The 23,213-nt window shown below is 38.9% G+C and overlaps 1 protein-coding gene across 1 annotated transcript; it reads right to left on the bottom strand.

Moving 5' to 3' along the window:
• Nucleotides 1–6,154: 6,154 nt before the first annotated feature.
• Nucleotides 6,155–22,699, bottom strand: gnai3 (guanine nucleotide binding protein (G protein), alpha inhibiting activity polypeptide 3). The gene is made up of 9 exons (XM_010740790.3): nt 21,939–22,699; nt 15,388–15,430; nt 14,794–14,935; nt 14,544–14,701; nt 12,732–12,860; nt 11,187–11,316; nt 10,548–10,701; nt 8,338–8,545; nt 6,155–7,625 (listed from the first exon to the last, which is right to left on the bottom strand). The coding sequence occupies exons 1-8, from the start codon at nt 22,054–22,056 to the stop codon at nt 8,355–8,357; spliced, it is 1,065 nt and encodes a 354-aa protein (XP_010739092.2). The 5' UTR covers nt 22,057–22,699; the 3' UTR covers nt 6,155–7,625; nt 8,338–8,354.
• Nucleotides 22,700–23,213: the final 514 nt, after the last annotated feature.

Raw genomic sequence — 23,213 nt, 5'->3', positions numbered from 1 at the left:
CGTGGATAAAAGCTGCAGCCTCCTTGCACAAGTGACCACCTACAATAAAAAAAAATGGGTCACTCATAAAATGACGAGTCGGACTCCCTCATGTCCACACCATGTACAGTATAAATATGGACGCTGTATCCGTGACGTCACCCAAATATTTCTAACCTGAATGTGGTAGTTCAGGTCAAATGGACAAGGATGAGGACGGAGGTGGACCTGAGGCGGGGTTTTTTTTTTTTTTTAAAAGTTCCTAAGTCCTAACCACTTTTCCTTGACCTCGATGGAAAACGTCACGAGGTCAAGAAAAGGTGTAGCTCTTACACTTAGACGTTGTCTGTGGTAAAACTACAAAGTTCAGAAGATGGACTACAAAACGCGTGTTGTTTCATGCAAGAAATATAAACGTGGACAACCCAGTAAAAAAAAAGACTTCATCATCAACATCAGAATTCAAATAATAAATGAATATTGTCCACCTGTCACAGAAGTCAAATGAAGTGTCTGTTACGCTGGTATGGTCACTCAGCCTCCTGTCCACTCATATAGAAACATATTAGCAAGTTATGGCAAAGATATATCGGCAACTTCATGATGTCACAGTTAGAAACAGTGTTTACTCTGTGTGTGAACGCAGCTCCACAGTCAACAACAGAACACACTTCATGATCAAAGTTTTACATCTGTCACGCTCTCTCTCTCTCTTTGCTGCAGTCTGATCACACTGTAAAATAAATTGATGTTTTTTTGAAATGTCTGGTTGTGAATGACCAAACGGTACGTCGTTTTTTGTGGGATTGTAGGGCGGCATTACCTCATTATGCTGAAAGAGATAAAAAAGGAAGCACTGAAGCTCCTTTCCTTAACAGTTTGGGAACAGCTCTTATCATGGTGGCTACTTTAATGATTAGTCAGTTAATCAGCATATTAAACCACCATTGTGCCATTTTTTGCCCATAAAATAAATTATAAACCAACCCATACATACGCCTGTTTCTGCGCAAAGTCACACACAACCAACTATTTCACTGATTTTGGTGAAAATTAATTATATTTTATGGAGAAACTGTTTGTATGGTGTTCCCTCAGATGCCACAGTTCACTTCTGCAAACTATAGCTGCTGTTAGCCAATGTTTGCTCAGTTTATTAGTGTGAGTTCAGAGCACTGGGGAGTGCTAATGTTTGTACCACCCTGATGATGACCAGAATGGACTGGATAGTGTTGTACTGGTACTGTTTGCACCTATTCATAAATGATTCTGACAAAAGAAACAAAATCCAAACAGGCTTTTAGAGTACACATAAATATTTGACAGGAACAATGGCTTTAGCAAATGTGCTTCAGTACATTTGGAGGGTCTATTTTGCTTTGCTTCCACAGTATTTCCACAAAGATGAACCCTGTGTGTAATCACAGCTTTCCCCACACTGTTAACCTCTGACAACAAGTGGAAAGTGGGAGTGAGGGAGTGGGACTGTCTTTTATCAATGTAGCACAAAAATAGCATCAGCGTTTGTTATGGGATGTAGGAGTTTAATATGTCATGTGCAGCGTTGTTGCAGGACTGTGTTACGGGTTGTTACTTCATTTGCTTTACAAATATTCCCGAATTAAGAAGCAGCCATACCACAAAGAGGAAGAACACCGACACAATGACACAATTTCAGATGTAGATGACAGATCAAACCAGCTTTTCATCTGCTGAACTTAAACTGATCCTATCATGCAGTGTGTGGTATGTTTTACGTCAAAACACCCAAGGCGAAGTGGCCTTGTGATATTTTCAATGGCAGACATTGATGTGTGTATACAGTCATGAAGTCCTCTTTACATTATGCAGTAATGAACTATCTGATGCACCAGTCAGGCACCAGTGAATAGTGAATAGTGTGATGAGCTGTGGTGCCTGTTTAGACATCCTTGCCTTATATTAAAGGATCAATGTGTATGACTGAGTGGCATCTAGAGGTGTAGTTATGTGCAGATTGCAACCCCCTCCTTACTAACTTACTTGGGCTACCAAGGCCACAGTGAGCAAGAGCATGAAGCAGTATTTGAGGCCACACAAAACACAGCAAAGTCAGCACAGTTTCCCGAATGAACCCTGTTATTATATATTTAAATGCACCATTATTGTTGTCAAAAGAGCAAAATATGCTGGCTGTTACTGAAAAGTTGTTATCCAACACGCCCGGCATTTGAAAACAAATTCATCGATAATACAATTTCCCAATTTACTAAACAAACTAATTCGGTTTACTCCTTTTTCACAGCAAAAAGAAAAATCCTGATGCCCAGCGGTAACCCATTTGAAGGGAGGTTGTCATGGTTATGCTTGTTTTGCTGTTTGGTTTTATTCTCTGTGGTGTCCCTCTTTTCTTTTTCTGTCTCTCCCTGGCATTGTGTATGTGGCAGAGATTGTGGCTGACTGTGTTGAGCTCAATAACAACCATAGAAGCCTGGCCAAGACACCACACCTGGGCCAGATTATCTTGTACCTTTATCTTTCATACATTTTGAGCATCTGATAAGTTATCTGTGTTACTCTTGTGTGTTCCTATGTGTTTTTGACTGCAAGCTCTACAGTACCTGCAGTGTTTGTAATGTTGTGATTCATTCAAGGTTTTCCAGGGTTTTGTGTAATTCTCCGGATACCCTGTACAACCAAAGTGAGAGCTGTGTCTATATTCTCAGTCTGAAGTTCTCAGTGGGTGTTGGACTCCACCAAGGTTGCCCCTTGATGGAAAGGAGATCGAGATACAAGCACCCAAAAAGACAGGTTTCCTCAATAAGGTGGCAGGACTCGGCCTTTAATAGATAGTGCTGGGAGCTCAGCAGAGTAAAACCCCTGCTCCTTAGCAGCAAAATGTGTTTTTGGCATCTGATTAGGATGCCACCTGAGCGCCTTCCCTTTGAGGTGTTCTGGGCACGTCTAACTGGTAGGAGACTCCGGGGCAGACCCAGAACCAACTGGAGAGACTATATAGCTCATTTGGCCTGGGAATGCTTCAGGATCCCTCAGGAGGAGCTGCAATATGATGGTGGTGTGAGGGATGTCTACCTGCTGCCACTGTGACCTGACCTGGATGGATAGTTATCTAGTGCGCCTCTCTTTGTTCAGCCAGTGCTCTCCTGTGAATCCTCACCTTATTTCACCTGTGATTCCACTTTAAAACTGTACTGGCCTCTGTGTCTGCATTTTGGGTCTAAACACAAAACCAAAAACTTAACAGAAGTCCTACACTCCAGCTGCTAATCCTGTACTCTAGCCACCAGACTTGTTACGTCCGTCTACCAAGCCCCCAGGCTATCGGCCTAAGGTTTCCAGCTCTATCCTTCAGCTCTCAGGCCACTTGCCACTGAATCCTTCCTCCATACCACTATTCCAGTTACCCTGCTAGCACCAGCCATGAAGACAAGCAGCAAATTAAATTGTTCATTTGATATACCATGACTGATTCTTTGCTATGAACTTAAGGGTAATAAATGCCTTCCCCTGCAAGTCTTTTTTTCTTCTTCTCTTGTTTAGACACATCACTCTGCGCAGCATTATGTCGCAATAGCTAGAGTGGGGGTGTAAAACACATGATTGGCCAGCCCACTGATATCATTCCTTTTGACATGAATTGCAAAACATTTCAAGCAAAAAAAGTTTCAACCAAAATGACAAAGAGCATTGCATTACAACTGTCTGTAGCTCCCTTTAGCTCAACCAGGTGTTTTAACTTATTTCAGCTGTTTGTTTGTTTTTTAGTTCACTGTCACAGCACAGTATCAGTATCATTTGAGGCAAATGCTTTCAGCTGAAAAATCTCAAAAAATGTACTGATACACTATTGATACTAAACCATTCAGCAGGCGCATATTTCCCTCAGGGCATGTTATTGAATAAAACAGAGCGCAAAGACTGAATATTGGTCTTACATTCATCAGTTTCTCAGAAATGTCTCTATATTAGCTGCCGATCTGCTCACTCGGCTGCACCTCCATAATCACATCACCTCTGTCCTCCAGAAACTCCACTAGCTCCCTGTTTGCATTTCTTCTTTTAACTCACAAAGCCCTCCATAACCAGACCCCTGCTACCTCAGTGACCTACTCCACCACCACTCTCTGTCCCGCAGCCTCTGCTCTGTACTAACCTCCTGTCTCCACCTCTAAGGACCAAGCACTGGACCTGGGGCAAGAGACCCTTTTCCACTGCAAAACTTTTCTTCCCAAACAAATCAGAGATTGCACCAATGTGTTCATGTTCAAATCACGGCTTATCATGCATCTTTTAATGTGTAATTAATGTTATAATGATGTTTAATGTGTGAGTTGTTTGGTACTTTTAACCTGTGAAGTGTCTTTAAGTATAATAAAAAGTTTTATAATTAAAATGTATGATTTGTTTTTTTAAGTAGTCAAGAAATAATGCATATTTAGATAATATTTTACAGGCCTGTCATTGTCAAATGCAAAATATATATGCAAAGGACTACTGTGGATCTAATCTAATCTCTAAAGTTTCATCAGACACTTCGTGAAGGAAGTATAGTCTTGCATAATGTACTTTTGTACTCTTTCTCAACCAGCAGTTACTGACTTGACTTCCTGCTACAGAGCAGAAAAATGTTGAGTGCTGCTGAACTGTGGTTATTTTCTCACCCTTGGTGTGTCTATGTAGCCCACAGTGTCAGCGCTGGTGCCTGTGTGTCAGTAACACAGTCCTGTTACACACAGTGTTCAACCAGTCAGATTGGTCATGATACTAAACCTGGAAGTCACCAAAATAATGCAGTTTGTTTTTGTTCCAGTGTGACTGGAAGAGACCCCTACCAGCTTAGAGCTTCATCTAACAAACGAATTTTAAATTACATAAAATTAAATGAGTCAGATGAAAAGTAATGAATACAGCTTTAACCTGAAAACACTCCTTCAAAGTCAACTAATTGATTACTTGATTGATAAAAAATAAAATTAAAAAAATAGATTTTATTTAATTTTGACCAAATGATTAATCAACTAATCAAAAACATAATAATCAGATTTAAGCATAAAGGTCAGCTCTAGCCCTACAGGCAGTATCATGATCCAGTATGAGGAGATACTTATCTGGTTAAACTCCTTACATTGAACTATTGAACTACTAATTCTACTAGTAAGTCATTATGGGACACATCTGACTCAGAAATTGATTTATTATTTTAGGTATCAAAATGATCAGAAATATCACAACAATGAATATTTAAAAGCAATTACTTTAATTTCACTTGCTTTTAGGTCACTGGTCTCAGTCTGACCAGAATCAACATTTCCCTGCAGCTGTAAAGTTTTGTTATGTTTGTAGGCACTGAAGTTAAACAGGCCTGCATGAGTTACGTGTTTTGTGACAACACTTAGTCTCATCTGAGCATGAACTATCTACTTCTATTTAACTAGGGCAGCAAAAGACATTAGCCTCCTCACCAACAGCATGTGGTTTACTTCTACAAGTTGTGTCAGTGCAGAAATGAGCCACAGATAGAGATAGATAAGATTAATAGATAAACTGCTGCAAAATTAAAAGTATACCGAGCAGAAGCAGTTCCTTTATCAAACATGTACCAATGCAACTCAAAATAAAATAAATTGCAATTAAAATCTGTGGATTTTCCCTAAGAAAAAAATAAATTGCTGTAGCACGAGGAATTAAGGCTGGCTGGGTATCACCTTTTAAAACTATTTTTAAAACACACTTGATTTAACTTGTCTCTTTATTTATTTTATTATTAAGCAGTCGTGCATTCATCCAGCTGATCCACCTGTAAACCAAGAAAAAGGCACTGAAAAGGCGCCCAGTCCCATAGGGCTGATGGGAAATGTTCTAAAGTATTGGATGTGAATTCTCAAAAATGCTCTCTGCTCTCATGTTGACTTGAAGATTCAAAACAGTTTGAATTAATATAGAAATAACTTGTGTCATCTATGTTCATGTAGTCATGTTATATAGAGAGAACACATACAAGAGAGCAGTGTTGTGTGCAGCAGCTCGAACAGGCAGAACATAGATGAAGTCCAAAATACTGTTTCATGCATGACCTGCATGGTTTAAGTGAGCTAGGACTTTACAAAGATTCACAGTGTATAATATCTGATTTGGTGTTTGCTTAGTCTTTAAAATAGAAGAAAAGAGAGACCACTCCGTGCCATCATTTATTGATTTTAAAATGAACCAGTACAGCTGCAAAAATGTAAAGAGAGCTAGACATGAACATTGTTAATGTTTTCTACTAGGAAATGATCTAGCCTAAACTGTGTTCCACTGCAGTATATAACAGCACTATTCCCCAGTCTTTTGTCATGGCACAACACAAACCTCTGGCTTTATTAAACTATCCACTTTTTATATTTCATGTATTTTTTACTGTATATATTCACTGATATCCATAGGATTAAAAATTACCTTGAAAAAAGTATTGACCTCCAATGAATGAATAATATTAGTAATTTTCAAACACCTATGGAAAAGAACACTGGGAAATCAAGATCTCCCTTCATAATTTGATTCGCAGTGATGTGTCTCATGTATAAAAATATTGTTCAATACAACATTGTCAAGTTAATAATTAAAATAAGTATGTAGACACTCTTGCTAACTAACCCCAGACCCAAAAGTTTGCGTTATTTACATTGAAACAGCTCACACAAAACACTTTCCATACATAAGTTATGGCACTCACACATCCAAAAGTGGAAATACTATATAATTGAAACTCAAAATTAAAATAAAATATAAAAAAATGCAAATATTCAATAAAAGCAACGTGATATTGACTAAAGCTAAAAGAAGATGCAATGCAAAGAAAGTGAATTTACATGTCAGCTGTGAAATGTAGTAATGAATTTGATAAACAAGCAGTCCGTTTTGGTCCTTGTGCATATGACAGACAAACTAGAAATGTGTCAGAGAAATCAGAGGGGCTTTACCTGCCAGCCCCTGAAATGTAAATATGATTTTAAATATGACAGGACTCCACAGATCTCATTTACAAGCCCCACACCCACTTATGACTTCCTACACTCAAAATATTTTTGTGGCCACTTATGCATTTCAGTTTCATAGAAAATTTTCTATTCATTTGAATTACATGGTTTAAAAAAAATAACTAACAAACTTAATATGACGCAAGTAATAAGATGTATGTAATAGTACTAATCAACTCAAAATGTCTGCATTCATTTCTGCTGTTGGGTTTGGGCAAACAAATTGATTTTATTAATATTGAATGCATACACCTGGCTACTATAGTTTATAGTTTATTAGTACTATTACACAAATCATATTACTTGCTTCACATTAAGTTTATTACTTAATTTATATTAAAATGTTGTAATTCAAATGGATGGACATTTTCTATGTAATTTAAATGCATATGCATGCAATCCTGCATTTTTGCCTAAAATCTTTTTTTTTTTTTTTTTTTTTTGCTTACCAGTATGCTCTGCGTCGTAAAATCTATTAAGACAAAGGTGATCATAGTATCAAGTCCCATAATTGTGGAATTTAGGTCCTACGTGCAGCATGGCCACCCGATCAGTCCTTAGTAACCCTCCAATGTGCCCTCTGCAGACAACATACCAGCACAGAAGTCCTGTTTCTCCTCTGGACACCTGCAAAGAGATAATTATAATGACCTATGACTGCAAGAATAATGAATTATACAAACACATCATTATCAATATGATGCCCAATATAATATAATTTAAAGCTGCTTGGTAATAAAAACAATTCATAGACATGTTGTATTTCAGCTTCTCCACCAAGAACCAAAAGGCATGTCTATGAATTTTTTTTATTACCAAGTAGCTTGGTAACAGATGAGAAACATGCTTATGTCCTGACAGTAACATCTGGCATGTTGCTTGTTAACATTAACCTGTAAGGGTCTGTAAGGGTATTTCAAAGTTTAGCATATTAACATAACATTTAGCATTTCTACACCCACACACAAATCTGTATTTCTGCCATATTAAGTTATACTCGCTCTGTTAGCTTGTGAGCATAACGTGTAGCATGCATTATATAAAAACATCTTGTGAGGTTTAACTTTGATCATGTTCATTCATAGTAAAACTGTAAAAATCCATTTGCATTACATTACTATTACTGCCGAAATGTCATTGATCAATTGTGTCTGGACACAATGAATGTCTTTGCCAAATTTCATCCATCAGTTATTAAGTTGTTTAACTCTCTGAACCAAAGCAAAATGACAGAAAAGGTTTGATTGTTGCCTGTGGTGCAACATTCATTTCACAACACCATGTTGCTCCATCTGTTCAGTATATGAACTGCAGTGCAAGTTAAAGTTAGCATGCTGACCTGCAGGGCCTGCAGCTTTAGTAGAGCCCGATCTCCCTCAAGTTGTTCTTGATGATGACGTCGGTGACGGCATCGAACACAAACTGCACATTCTTGGTGTCTGTGGCACAAGTGAAGTGGGTGTAGATCTCCTTGGTGTCCTTTCGTTTATTCAAGTCTTCAAACTGGCACTGGATATAAGCTGCAGCCTCCTCATACGACTGACCACCTACAGTGAAAAAGTATAAAAACATGCTGGTTATTATTTACATTAAACTGTCCAAATGAACCCACCATTCAAAGTGCAGACTTGGAAGGCTCTGTACTCGTTGCCTTTGGCTCCAGAGACAGTAGCAAACATTTTGTTTTTATTTGCATTTAAAACCAGTTTAAGCTCAATAAGTGCAGATTTCAGGTGATTTCAGACTCAGCAAAACAGTATAAAATACTGTCATCACCACTACATTTGATGAGCTCAAAGTGAAATAATGGTCAGTAAAACATTTGAAATATGTCACAATCTGCCCCTCAGTTCCCTTTGTCAACCATTATTTCATCCCCAGCCCTCCATATTGCTCTCGGTCCCTATCTTCAGGCCATGTTCTTTTCTTCAACTTCCCAGATGTGTCATCCTCTTGCCATCCACCAGATGTCCTCAGACTTTCCCCCCCTTTCCACATCCCGTCTGCCCCACCCATCCACACACCTGTTTTCACTTCTCTTCAGCCCAGTAGTCATCTCATCTCATTCCATCATTAGCCACTCACCTTAAATACCAGTCCACTTCCTTTGTCCCTGTCAAATTGTTAAGTCAACTTGTTCTAGCACCTCGTCTTGTTCTTGAGCTTCTAAATCCAGTTGTTCTTGAGATCATTACCTACCTGTTTACTTTTTGTAAACAGGTAGGTTTACATTGTAACCTGTTCCTTGTTGAATCTGTTTGTGCTGCCTTCTCTGGTTTTATCCTTTCCTGCCTCACTATGCTGTAAGCCTTTGTACCTCACTTTGTGTAATAAATCACTGAACTGCACCAAATCTGCATCAGTCATCTGGATTTGGATCCTTCTTCTGTTTTCCTGTTACACTAAAAGCAACTATTTGATCACCTTTAATGTCATTTTTCTCCGCAAGTGGTTGCTAAATTTGTGTAGAAGCACCTTTAGTGGTGCTTAATATTCAGAAAATGAATGGTGACAAGTAGATAAAACTGAAATGAGCTGCAGTGGACTATTCAAAGAACTTACTGGTATGTTTCTGAGTATAAACAGTCCTCATTTCCCATGTGATAGTCTAAATAAAGACTCAACAGTAAAACAGAGGACGTTTTTCTGATTAGAAAAAATGTCACTAGTTGAAGACTGCACATACATTTTATATTCAAAGCTTATTTAACATACACAGCCAAACCATCAAAAGTATTTTTGCAGTTGAAACTAAACACTACATCCTACCTAATCCTCTAGTATTAGGTAAAATATATCGAGAGCATAATCACAATTTCCAGGAAGCCAGTGCTGACGTACAAAAGATAAATATTTCCTCTGCAAACACTCAAGAGCGACTACACACAATCTGACAATATCACATTAAAACCCGATTGTGTAACTTTTCTACCATATAATTGCACGTTTTAAGTCATTTTGGTTCTACCATGCTGACATGTAATCAGGTCAATGGCGTCTCCGTCATTCTCACTCACTCGTCAAGTATGTAATATTTTACGGCACTAAGTCACACATCACACATCACAAACTATTCCACTTATTGGTGGCCAAACCAGAGCTGGGCAAGTGGGCAATGTAACTGAGCTGAGCAGCCTCTATGGACATTATTATTATTATGGCAGAGGCAAAGAGAGCAAAGAGGACGTTGATAGAAGAAGCTAAGAAGAGAAAAGAAGAGAGCAATCGAGCAAGAGGCCTTCGGACAAGAGTAAATCTGAGACTGACTTTTTGTTGTTGGCAAGAGCTTTATGATATAAAAGAAAGACAGACGCTGAGCTGGGGTTATAACTGGCTGCTCTGTCTCATGTTGTTAGATTTGCTCGATTGGCTCCCAGCAAAGTTGTTGACTCACTCGTTTTCAATAATAATCATAACAAATACATGTGTACAACTGTCCATATTTACAACAGTGGTATTGCACTCTAAAACTGGGACGCTAAACCGCAAATATTCTAATTTCTACGTAATGTCACTTTAAAACATTAAATTGCTAAGTGGTTATCTCACCAGAGTATTCAGGGTAGCAGATAGTGAGCAGGCTCCTGCTTATCTTCTCTTCAAACAGGTCCTTCTTGTTGAGGAAGAGGATGATGGAGGTGAGCGTGAACCACTTGTTGTTGCAGATGGAGTCAAAAAGTTTCATGCTCTCATGCATCCGATTCTGAGGAAAGAGAAGATGTGAGCTTACTCATCATTATACAGTTTGACATGTCACAGCAGGAAAAACATAACTAATAAAATGAATGATTTACTTTCACTTCACAGGTTTAATATTGTCTCAACTCACAATAAAATAAAATTGCACATGCCACTTATGCCACCTGAACGAAAAGCTCTGTTGCGTTTGGCATGTAAATGAAATACCACAATAGGATTGTAAAGGACACAGACTAATAAAAACACATTTTACAAACTGAATTCAAATGGAAAAGGTGCTGTTGTGTCTCTGCCAAGACATAACAAGCTATAAAAGTTGGTTCACTGTGGTTTACTGGGACATTTTGAATTGAACTGAGTCATTGTTTATTATTAGTAACATCTGTGACAAGTCAAAATGTCTGCTGTAAGAAAAGGTCCACAGAGAGCATACAATCCAGTATCAACTTTATGTTAAGATACAAACAGTGAACCTAAACAATTGCTTACCATCTCCTCATCCTCAGCCAAGACGAGGTCATAGTCACTGAGTGCTACACAGAAAATTATACTTGTGACTCCCTCAAAACAATGGATCCACTTCTTCCTCTCTGAGCGCTGACCCCCAACATCAAACATCCTGCAGACACATACAGGCACAGTAACCGCATAAACAAATGCACATGTCAATAGAATAATTCTCATTTGAATTTTAGAGTCTGATGAGGATGAGTGTCCTCATAAATCCAGGCCAGAAGAACAAACATGCGTATTTATGTGTGCAGCCTCTGTCTCCACCTGAGGCCCTCAGAGGCAAACCAAATCTATACAGAGCTGTTTAACTGACACAGAAATTAAATGAAAGCCCGCTGTGTGCGGCAACACCAATTCACTGATTACATATTTCAGATCCTGAACGTTTATTTATGGGGCTACAAAAGCAGGTCATGGAGGCTATTACAGTTATTGTTTAACTAATACTTTTAAGAGCAAGAGCTTCACAAAATAATGTAAATGGACTGAAGTGATGTAATTACATTCACAGCTACGCTAAGCTGGGTCATATTAGGCTGAATGCCTGTCATGGGCGTTTGTAAGTCATGAAAGAGGTTTAAAAATCAGCACTTCTCAAAGCAATATGAGGCAACTAATAGAGCTCCAAACAAGCCAAATGCATCAGTCAACTATAGAATTAATATAGAATAACTAACATACATACATACATCTATATTGGATACAGTATGAGGTAAGTTTAGATACTCTGCATGTGATCTGTACACGTGTTTATTTTCTTTAGGGGGTTGGAATCATCAGCTGTAAGACAATGACAAAATATTAAAAATTAAAAGCAAAACAACCTCAACATTCATACAATAAAATGTTTGTGTTATGTTATTGACTCCCAGTCTTTTCTTCTTCTTCTCGTGACTCGTTAATATAAATGAACTCTTGTGCTCACAATTTGCGTATGATAAGGTAAAACTATCCAGTATCCCACAAGGATGAAAAACAAACACCAAAGCCTGGAGAAAAGTAAAAAAAAGTAAGTAAAACCCAGAATTTAGTTGTTTCTTACCTCTTAGGAGTATTGAAAAAGACTGAATTAAAGGTTCAGTCAGATTTAGGATGATCTATTTAGCAAATATGGCAGAAATGGAAGGTAACATCCATAAATATGTTTTGATTAGTGTTTAATCACCTGAAAAAATGGTTTTCATTATCCTAAAAGAGCTTTTTATATACAGTATATATTTATACACAAAGGGTAGTCACCATCCACTGTGACCGCCATGTTGCATTGGCAGGTTTCTACAGTAGGCCAGAAGAGACAAACTGGCTTTAACAAGGCTGTTTTATGTTAAAGGAGGGTGAGGGGAGGGGTTTTCAGTTGCTTGAAATCTACAACCTCAGCACCATGCCACTAAATCCTACACACTGGACCTTTAAATCTTATAATGAAGACTAAATGCTAACCAGTACAGGGTGTGGCTGTTTGTAAAACACAGACAGCCCACATGGGGCCTTCATGAGCAGATAAATTACAACAACACTAACTTGAAGTAGAGATCCTTGAAGGTGAAGTGAGTTTCCACGATGCCAGTGGTCTTCACACGCGTACGTAGCACATCCTGCTGAGTCGGGACATAGCCCGGCTCACAGATCCTGTCCAAGTCATTCAGGTAGCTGAGAGACAGAATATGAAGTATATGAAGATCATCCCAGAGTACAATACAAGCAGCAACCAATGTGAGTTTCATGTTTCAACATGTTTTTCTTTTTTTCTTTTACACCCTGTGGTAAAATTAGGTTGTCTGATGGCTTTCAAGATTTATAGTTTATATATAAAAAGACAACATAATGTAAAGCAATAAAATGTTTTTAGACATTAATGTCTGAGGAAGTGGAGGCCTTGCTCTGCAGACGAACTCCACAGAAGGATACTAAATATGGGCTCATATTTTAGTGCACGATAAACACTGGCTCCTTGTGGGTTGAGCAAAAACAGACTAACTACACTGGTTCCTCTCGTCTCTTTATCTGTGGATAAAGTGAACTGAGAGTCGTGACAGCTCGGCTGTTTTCAAAACAAAGAGCACGTCCTTCACACTGAGCTACTTTCTTTCAGGACGAGCGTGCCATAAACGCTGCAGAAACAGAAAACCTTGAGCTTTATCCATGTCATGTTGTTAATAAAAGACTCAGCTATATTTAGCTCAAACAGCCTCGTTTGCATTTTCGGACAGTTGTAATAAGGGATTGGGACAATAAGCTGAAATCATTTGGTCAAATGAAGCGATATCTAAACAGCTGGAACATTTTCCAGTTGTCTGTTCATGTTTCTCCTTTATCAGGAATGCAGTCAGCTGTGCAACAAGCTGACACAAGACTGTGAAGAACAAGACACATCTTGCCTCCTTTAATGTTTCAGTGGAAATTGTACAGAAAAGAAAGGGGAAAGTCTTCTCTTAGTCAAAGTTCTTGTGATAAGGAAAACAAGATTTCACGAAATGTCTCATTTAGGCGCAAGACCTTGATGATGCAATTTCAAACTTCACTAAAAATTGTCAGAGCTCTTTCACTTCCTTTGGGAATTTTCAGACAGCTGCGTAATTAAAATGGCACTCCTCTAGTTGAAGTAAAAAAAATTCTGGAATAGAGCCAGAAAGCAACTTAAAATTGTTTTCACTACTGACTATTAATCTGCTTGTGTTAATTGTGCGGTAATTCCCTTAAATGTAATATCATCAAATATCAAAAACCTAAAGATATTCAGATACATAAAATAAAGGGGAAAAAAGACAATTCTCACAAGAGAGCTCACAACACAGAAGCTGGAACCTAAAATCAATAATGTATTATTAAAAAAGTTACTAGAACACAGTCCACAGACTGACTTTTTAACTCCTACAGAATAAATAAAGGATGAATACCAGATTAAATGACTAAACTATTTTTTTGTAGAAATGGCTTCCCTCAATCATTGAGCTTGAGACCATAATCATCTGTAAAGTGACTCATTTAATATGCATGCAGTCATCTGCTGGTTAGTGGGAAGCATGGAAAGGGACAGGAAAAGACTCAACAAACTGGTCAAGAGGTCCAGCTCTGTCCTGGACCGCCCCTTAGACTCCATAGAGGATGTGAGTCAGAGGAGGATGTTAGCAAAGCTGACATCCATCATGAACAACTCCTCTCACCTCCTGCATGAGACTGTGGGGGCCTTAAACAGTTTCTTCAGCGACAGACTGACTTGTAAAAAGGAGTCCTTCATTCAAACAGCTGACTATCTTGTCTTATCTTGTTTTGTCTTGTCTTATCTTACTCAGCGTATCTTAGCTTATCTTAAGTAGAGAAGTGAGTCCTTACTATGCAGCAGAGTCGTTGAGCTGATACTCCCGTGATCGATCAAAGCACGTCTGAACTCCAACATCGCTCCACAGCCTCTGAATCACAGTCGTCAGCTCTGGCGACATCACCCCTTCTTCTGCTGAGCTTGCCAGGGCAAAGAGCAGGCGGGCATCATCCTGGTAATAAAAACAGTGATTGCTGTCATTGGAAACTTGTTCCTGTGGTGATTTATATCATGAATGAGGATGTGGCTATCTGGTTGACTCACCGCCCGGGCAGCATCCCCAAACTCTATCTTTAACCGGCCCATTGCCCTGATGATAGCCAGGATGGATTGGATGGTGTTGCTGTACACCACCACTTTGTACTGCTTGCACTCCTCTTCTGAGTAGCCATCTTCATGAATGATTCTGAAAATCCAGACAGGCTTTTAGAGTCCACATAAATATTTGACAGTGTGAACAATGGCTTTAGCAAATGTGGGACAAATTAAAGATTTGAATTTCATTCAACGCTGTCATTAGTGCTGGAATTTCAGCTTTAGTGAGCATGCAGCATGCCTACTGTGGGAACTGGGGGAGTCTATTCAGGTTCTGCCAGGCTACAACTGGCCTCTGAGGCCATTGTTTAACACGTTATGCAAAGGGGTGCTCCCTCCTCTGCTTGAGTGGAGTGAAATGGGGCTACACAGGGTTTCCACAAAGATGAACCCTGTGTGTAATCACAGCTTTCCCCACACTATTAACCTCTGACAAAAAGTGGAAAGTGGGAGTGAGGGAGTGGGACTGTCTTTCGTCCAGTGTAATACAAAAATAGCATTGTAGTGTTTGTTCAGGGATGTGTGTTACAAGCTGATACTTACTTCATCTGCTTTACTATCGTGCTTTTCCCAGATTCCCCAGCACCTGAAAAACAGGGACAGTAGTAAGCATGAATGACAGCAGCCTACAAAAACACCTTGACATATATTCGACAGTTTCAGATGTGGACAATGGATCAAACCAGCTTTTCCACAGCTGAACTTAATCTGACCTGATTATACAGTGTGCAGTATGTTTGAGTCACACACACCCCCAAGATGAAGCAGCCTTGTGATATATTCAATGGGCAGACATTTATTTAAGGCCTTAGGGAGTGGATACAGTCATGAAGTCCCTCTTTTCTTTATGCAGTGGAGAATTATCTGATGCACCAGTCAGCAGTTTGGGTGTATGAGTGCATTAATTCTGCCTTAAGAACCAAGTACACAGAAAAAAACACAGGTACCAGTGTCATACTGCATGACATAAGCTGTATATACCACAGCCTTAAGAGCTTAAGAGGTGAGGAAGCACAGAGAGGATCATGGGAAATAGTGAGCAGTGTAAATAGTGATGAGCTGGGACACCTTTTAAGGAAGTGAGAGGTTTCACAATAGTGTCAATCTGTGACAAATGATGAACTGACAACTAGCACAATTGATATCAAAGCCACAGTAAGCCTCCATTACAATACAGGCCATTGTAATAATGAGTGGGAAAGGGATTTCACATGAGGAACCTTTACAGTATTTCTACACCAATCAGCCAAACAGGAAACAGTTGTCACGCTTCTGGCTCAGCCAGTGTTTTTCCACTGGAGAGACAGTCCCAGATATCATGCTGTTCTGGGCGTTATAGAGCAGAGAGGTCATAAAAACACCACATATGATTCAAAGAGTCTGCAAACTGACGCCGCTGCACAAAAAACAAATACCAACTTGTTTTGGGCTGTACAGTATGAAGAAGTCTGCTCCTTAATATCTCTTTATTGATTAGAAAGATTTGTTCTCTTATTTCCCTTAAGGGACCCGGATCAAATAAATTCTTTGTCATGATGTTGCCTGTCCAGGATGCGAATTAAATTAAAAATAATAAGAATAAACTATTTTTAATAGATTTTAATAGATTGTAAATTGTCTGTAAAGTATAAAAAGGCAGAAAACCTATCCAAGTACAAAGTTAGAACCTTTTTGTTGATAATGACAGACTGATTTTGCTGCTGATTGACTGTTGAATCAATGAATAGTTTTAGTTTTACATGGATATATACATTAAGTTGTCACCCACTCAATTCTAATAAAGTTGCTCAGAGTGCATACGCCACAGACATTAGACACCATTACATGGCCTGTTCCTACATGGCACCAATGACTTTATACTGAGATGACGTGACATACATGAGAATAACTTTATTTGGCTTTGGGGAAGTTCTATAAATATTAAAGAAATAGTTTGACATTTAAGGAAATGCGCGTATTCACTTCTTATATGGCAATATGAAGCTGGAGGCAGCAGCCTCTTAGCTTACCTTAGCATAAAGACTGGAAACAGGTGAAAACAGGTGGAAACAGGCAACATCATGACAAAGAATTGATTTGATCTGGGTCCTTCAAGGGAAATAAGAAACCAAATCTTTCTAATCAATAAAGAGATATTAAGGAGCAGGCTTCTTCATACTGTACCCAAAGCCAGCTGTATCTTTAGACAGCCCTGTCTAAAGCTAAAAAAAAACAGCACCACCTCATCAACATGTAATATCTTGTTTGTTTAATCCATGTATAAAAACCGCAGTGCAAATATGATGCAGAGAATTCAGAGTCACTGTGCCTGGCTGAGATGTAGTCCAGCACATAGCATGCAGTCAAACACCAACACCAGTGCTAAAACTGTCAGCTAACTCCAGTTTTATATTTACTGTAATGATTTGCAATCAATCTTCACATCTACTTAAAAGAAAAAAAGTAGATTTCTCAAAATGTCAATTTTATGGGTTAACAATTCAAACCCTTGTTTGTCGTTTGAGGTGTCTATAGTTTTGCAGACTAATAATAGTGGCTATACACCAAACAAACTGATTTGACATGTCATATTTAGCCCTGCTAACAGATCGACGGATACGCAACCAAGTCACTGCTGCTATTTGAACACAAATCTCTGTGGCGAGCCAGCGCTTTGCCACTGGGCCATCTGTTGACTGACTCTAGAATCAGCAATTTCTCATAACTGGAATTTAATTAAAGAGGCACGAAAACATGTGCACACATGAAACATTAGATGTCAAACTCATCCAACAAGTGAGAAATTATTTCCATAAACATCTGGGGTGAGTTTATACTGGCAGTAATGCCTCATTTTGCTTAATATAACTGCAATAATTATCAGCAACCGCAAAACTAAGACGTTTTCAGCCAAAGGAATCTAAAATATGGATACCTGCTTCATTTTAGAAACACGTCCCAATGTTGAAATAAGGATATATTATGGTCTTAATAGTGTTGTTCCCCTAAAAGGTGGCAAGACACCATCCCAGTACCAGCTAGAATTTTTTTTAGCAGTAGTGTAATATGATCAGATGGACAGCCAACAAGAAGAAAATCCATGAATTCTTTGGTTAAGACCAGCAAAAAAGATGTATGCCTGCTCACACAGACAGGCAAAGACATTAGAAAATTGTGTTGATCCCTTTCCTCAGTTCTATCAGTCACTAATTCTCTCATTCGTGCCATTTTTTTGGCCGATAATCAAGCGTGGCTTCCTGCCAGTTCACAAACCAATTTTACACAGGCATTTAGCGAGACGCCAAAATCCATGCAGAAGTCAGACTCCAAACCAAGCCTCATTTCACAAGAATCTCAAATGCAGATATTTTATGAATCACTGTTCATGGAGACCATTTTTATTGGAAGGGCGTGTTGGCTCTTCAGCTTTGTGGTTTTCTACAAAGAACAGCAGCCGAAATCCTCTTTGCCCCCCCCCCCATAACTCTTCTGTTCCACACAGACTGGGAGTGGAGGGCACTGCCTGGAAAAATAACTTCCCCCTGAACTCTGTGGCGAGAACGGGAAAATGAAAGTCTCCATACAATGAGATTGCATTGTAATGTCGCAGCACTATTAAGGTAATCATCACTGATCGGTTAATTACTTATCCGTAGATTCGCCAAATCGATCCAATATATATGTGTGACTTCACATGAGATCTATTTCCTTACTGTCATTGCACTGTCAACCACCTCGAATAGCTTTATGTCTTCACAACAACCTGATGCAATCAGACTGTAATCTATCAACAAGACAGAGACACAAAATCTCCTGTCAGTTGTGGGAACGCGTGTCTCTGAAATGGGAGGAAGGTACAAAAAAATCCAGAATGCAAACAATGAGGAAAGTTGACATTTTAAAAACAAACACATCATTGATCACATATGTGGAGATTTGCATTCACACATAACTACCATGCTGCAGTTCCTGTTATGGTAATTACTAATGAGACATAAGATGGATTCAGCTGGATTTCTTTGGATGAATAACCTAGCCTGACATACCATAACTGAGTCTTTTAAAACATGATCTTAGGGGTAATAAACACCTTCCTCTGGGAGGAAATAAGTCATGTCATGTGGAGCAATATGAGATAAACACAAATGATGCAACTTGCTAAGACACATCATATGCTATCAGTGCATTATGTCGCAGTTTCTTCAGCATGTCCTGCAGCATGAATGCAGTGATTCTTTCAGGTATCATTTAATACCCAGAACACCCATTTAATCATTTACATGATACTCACATTTACTTGTGTTACATGTTTCAGGCTGCATTTAATCAGATTACATGAGATAATGTTACAGGGCAAATAAAAACAGTACTGGGCAATAAACTATCTCTAAAACTGATCATATAATTTCTTTGACATGAATTGCAAAATGCCTCAAGCGAAATGTTAAGAGTGTTGCATCAGTACAATTCAGCTCAAGGCTGATCCTACACAAACTGTTTGAACAAGTCTCACGGTTGTTTCCATATTTTGCACTTCACTGTAGTTTCAGCTCACATGTCAGTAAGGAGTTATTGTTTTTTAATTTTAGGACGGCACCACTATGGTGTTCAGCTTTAGTTAAAGCTGCTTTAATCAATATGTTCAATTCACAAAATGTGGAAAGGGTTGTTTGTAGTGCTAAAAACACAGAGACCAAACTCTGCAGTTCCCTCAGCCCTACCATGCATTTTAGCCTTTCTCAGATCTCTTTTGGTTCAGCACCGTTTCAAGCTGCAGCAGGCAGGTGTTTAAATGGAAAAACCTCTAAAGTGATAGTGGAGATGTCAGAGCATGATTTTTCCCTGAGGAGATGTTATTGAACACAACAGAGCTAAAAGACTAATTGCTGGACTTAAGTTCATTAGTTTACCACAGACTCAACTCCAAATAAAAGTTAATGTTTCTCTGTATCGGCTGGATGTCTAAAAAGGCTTTATGTGACACTCACGTGGTGATGAAAAGAGGGGTGCAATAGGTAGACGTGTCATTCAATGTAAAGCCAATCTGTGTTTATAAATTCAGAGGGTGACATGTACACTATATGACAGTGGTTATTAGATAACAATGATTTTTTTTTTTTTAGCAGATGCAAACATTTGGGGAGGGGCGGCCTTGAAATGTTTCATCACACATAGACACTTTTTTAGGGAAGTACAGTCTTGTGAATTTTTTCTTGACCAACATAAAATCAAAAGCAAAAAACTTGTGTCTCTTTTTCAGTAACAAGTAAATTATGAACGTTATAATATTGTATAGATGTTTGTCAGCATGTCAAGTTAGAAACTTTCAAATCTTACACACAAGGACTTCAGAAAAAGTAAACCATTGCAAGAGCTTTACAGACTTGTAATATGTATTGGTCATTACTTTAAAAATAAATATATATTAAATATATTTTATATAAAGCTGTGGTTCTCAGCTTAAAGGTTGGCGAGGCACCACAAAATATGAGGAGTCATTACATGATTAAAGTGTTACAGAAGAAAGCTATTCCAGTAAATAGTTCACTTTAGATTTTTGTGAAATCAGTTACTTTCACTTCTCCAGGCCTCCAAAAGTTCTTCAAATGAGACAAATCTGAGAAGGAAAAAATGCATTTGAACCATATATCCACGATAGCCGTGTTCCCCAGTGTTTTTAAATTTGTGACTCCTAAAATTGAAGCAATAACTAGTTTTGTCCCTTAATTTTTCCTTCTTGGATTTGTGTTATTTGAAGAACTTTTAGAGGCCCAGGGAAGTGCAACTAACCTGTATTTCACAATAACAGTAGACATTGCTAATTTTTACAGGTCACAAAGTAAAAACAAACACGCTTATCCAAGATACGTACAGTCGTACAGTACGAATGCATCTACAGCTAGAAAATGGGATGTAGAGTTAACTAACTTTTTGTAAACTGGCACGGGACATTTATGCTCAAAGCATTAAAATGTTGAGCGCTGCTGGACTGGGGGGCACTTAATCCTCCTGGCACATTTGTGCATAGTCCACAGCCACAGTCACAGTGTCAGTGCTGCTGAGTGTGTGCCAGTACCAGCCGGCAGTCCAGTTGCACACAGCCAGTGTTCAATACTGATACAAGAGTTAAAATACAGACAAATCTCTAGTAAAGATTTAGTGTAAACCTGGCAGTTACCAAAATGTTCCAGTCAAACTGATCTACCTGAAATAGATGAACCGTGACAGCCTGAAGCTTCATCTAATGACAAATGCTTCATAAATTAATGCATTTAATGACTACAGACAGAACTGAGCAAATTGAAAAAACACTGCTCCATAGTCAACAAAGCCAAAATGACTGGTGCACTACTATATTCACTGATCAATGTTAAATTAATTGCCATTACCTAGTTCCAGGTTCTCAGCTGTGAGCATTTAGTGATTTTATTTGTTTCATATGATGATGAGCTGAATGTTTTTCAGTTTTTAACTGTTGGTCGTAGAAAATTGTAATAGGTTTTATGTTATTTTGAAGAGATTAAAACATAAAGGTTTGCTGAAGCCCTACAGGCTGTATCATGATGCACAGTATGAGGAGATATGTATCTGGCTGATACTCCTCACACTGAATTTGTAATATAAAGCTAAATTATTTTAAGTCATTATGGGACACATCTGACTATTATCTTAGGTAGCAAAATTATGTGGAACAATAACAGAAATATCCCAACAAGAAATATTTATAGTGCCACTGGTGCAGATAAAAGCATTTACTTCTAATTTCTTCGTGCTCAGGTCACTGGTCTCAGCCTGACCAGGATCAACATTTCCCTGCAGCTGTAAAGTTTTGTTATGTTTGTAGGCACTGAAGTTAAACAGGCCTGCATGAGTTACAACGTGTTTTGTGACAATTATCTCATGTGAGCAGGCAGGCAGCGAAAGAAATGCATTAGCCTCCTCACCACCGACATCTGGTTTACTTCTACAAGTTGTGTCAGTGCAGAAATGATGAGCCACAGGAGGAGGAGGGTTTGGAGTCAGATAAACTACTGTGAAAATGAAAAGTACCCAAAAATTCACGAGGATTTAAATTGACTTCATGTATTTAAAAGAGACTTTAAGGCAGTTCATACCGAGCAGGAGCAGTTTGACTTCTCTGGAGGATTTCTCTCTGTCTTCTCGCAGGTTTCTATCAATCATTTTACTCCTCTCCACTGCAGCTTTGTCCTCGGCGCTTATCGTGCAGCCCATTTTCACTCTCAAAGAACTTCTTGTCGGATGGTGGTGTTCAGCAGCTCATGAAGTTGAAGGGAAACGCCGTCAAACAGCCCTTAGGGCGGTGTGAGCTGAAGTTTCCCAGCCGAAGAGAAGCGGACAGAGAGGGGGGGAAAGGCGTTGGCGCTGAAAGCTCGTCCGTCCAAACGCGCAGATCTTACACGGCTTCAGTCCACACAATCCAGGTGATTAAAGACTGGATTTTACGCGTAAAGAGTCTCCCCAAATAGATGTTTTAAAATAGCTTTATCCAACTTGTCCGTAGTCTAGATTTACAGAAGGATGTAAAAATTAGAAATAGAGAAAACAGGATACTTTGTGTAAAAACTTGTATGAAACTTCAGGCGCATATCCAGCGTAAAAATCGCAATAAAACAATCTAATTTTCCCATAAGACTAATGCTGCTGCGCAGTCGCGCGTTCATCCAGCTGATCCAGCTGCAAACCAAGAAAACGACACTGAGGAAGGAAAATTGATGCGCCCCACGGGGCTGATGGGAAATGTAGTCACTTCTTCAAACGATCACACATGTCAATTCTGTCTTCGTAGCTTAAACATGTCTCTCAAAGTCGATCACAAGTAGATGTATTCCTCACGAGCCTCTGTGGACTGATTTATTTAAACTGAAGACTCACATGTTTTCTCTCCAGTTCATTTCAGCAGAGATCAGCAGGAGTGTTGTTGTTGTGTGGTGTGAGAGCACCGCCAGTGGATTCATATCTGAACTGCAGGGGTCAAATTTGAGTTTATTGTGGCATCATTTTAAACCTCTTTGTCTTCACAGCAGTCACACTGACATGAAATAGTAACACAGGTATTACCAATGATACTAATTAAGGTCTCGTTCCATTCAGGTCAAACGGAGTCAGGGTGCTGCATGCTGGCTCACTGGAAAGTCTCTGCTGCACTAAATGGAACTGAACCTTAATTAATATAATTGGAAACGCCTGTTGATCGTGCTATTTAGTGTCACCGCTGTGATAATGGTTTATTAAACTTTAAACTTTGATCATTAGATTTCATGAGATGCTCCTCACTCGTCAGCATGTGCGTCAGACTGTGAATTAAAGGTGGGTAACATCATGGTGCTGTTGTGAGGAGTCTTTCACAACATATTGTAACGCTGGTTACT

This window comes from Larimichthys crocea, chromosome XV (assembly GCF_000972845.2).
Source record: "Larimichthys crocea isolate SSNF chromosome XV, L_crocea_2.0, whole genome shotgun sequence".
NCBI classification, from domain to species: domain Eukaryota; kingdom Metazoa; phylum Chordata; class Actinopteri; family Sciaenidae; genus Larimichthys; species Larimichthys crocea.
Note: the sequence above shows the minus strand (reverse complement) of the source record. Positions and strands in the feature narration are given on the sequence as shown.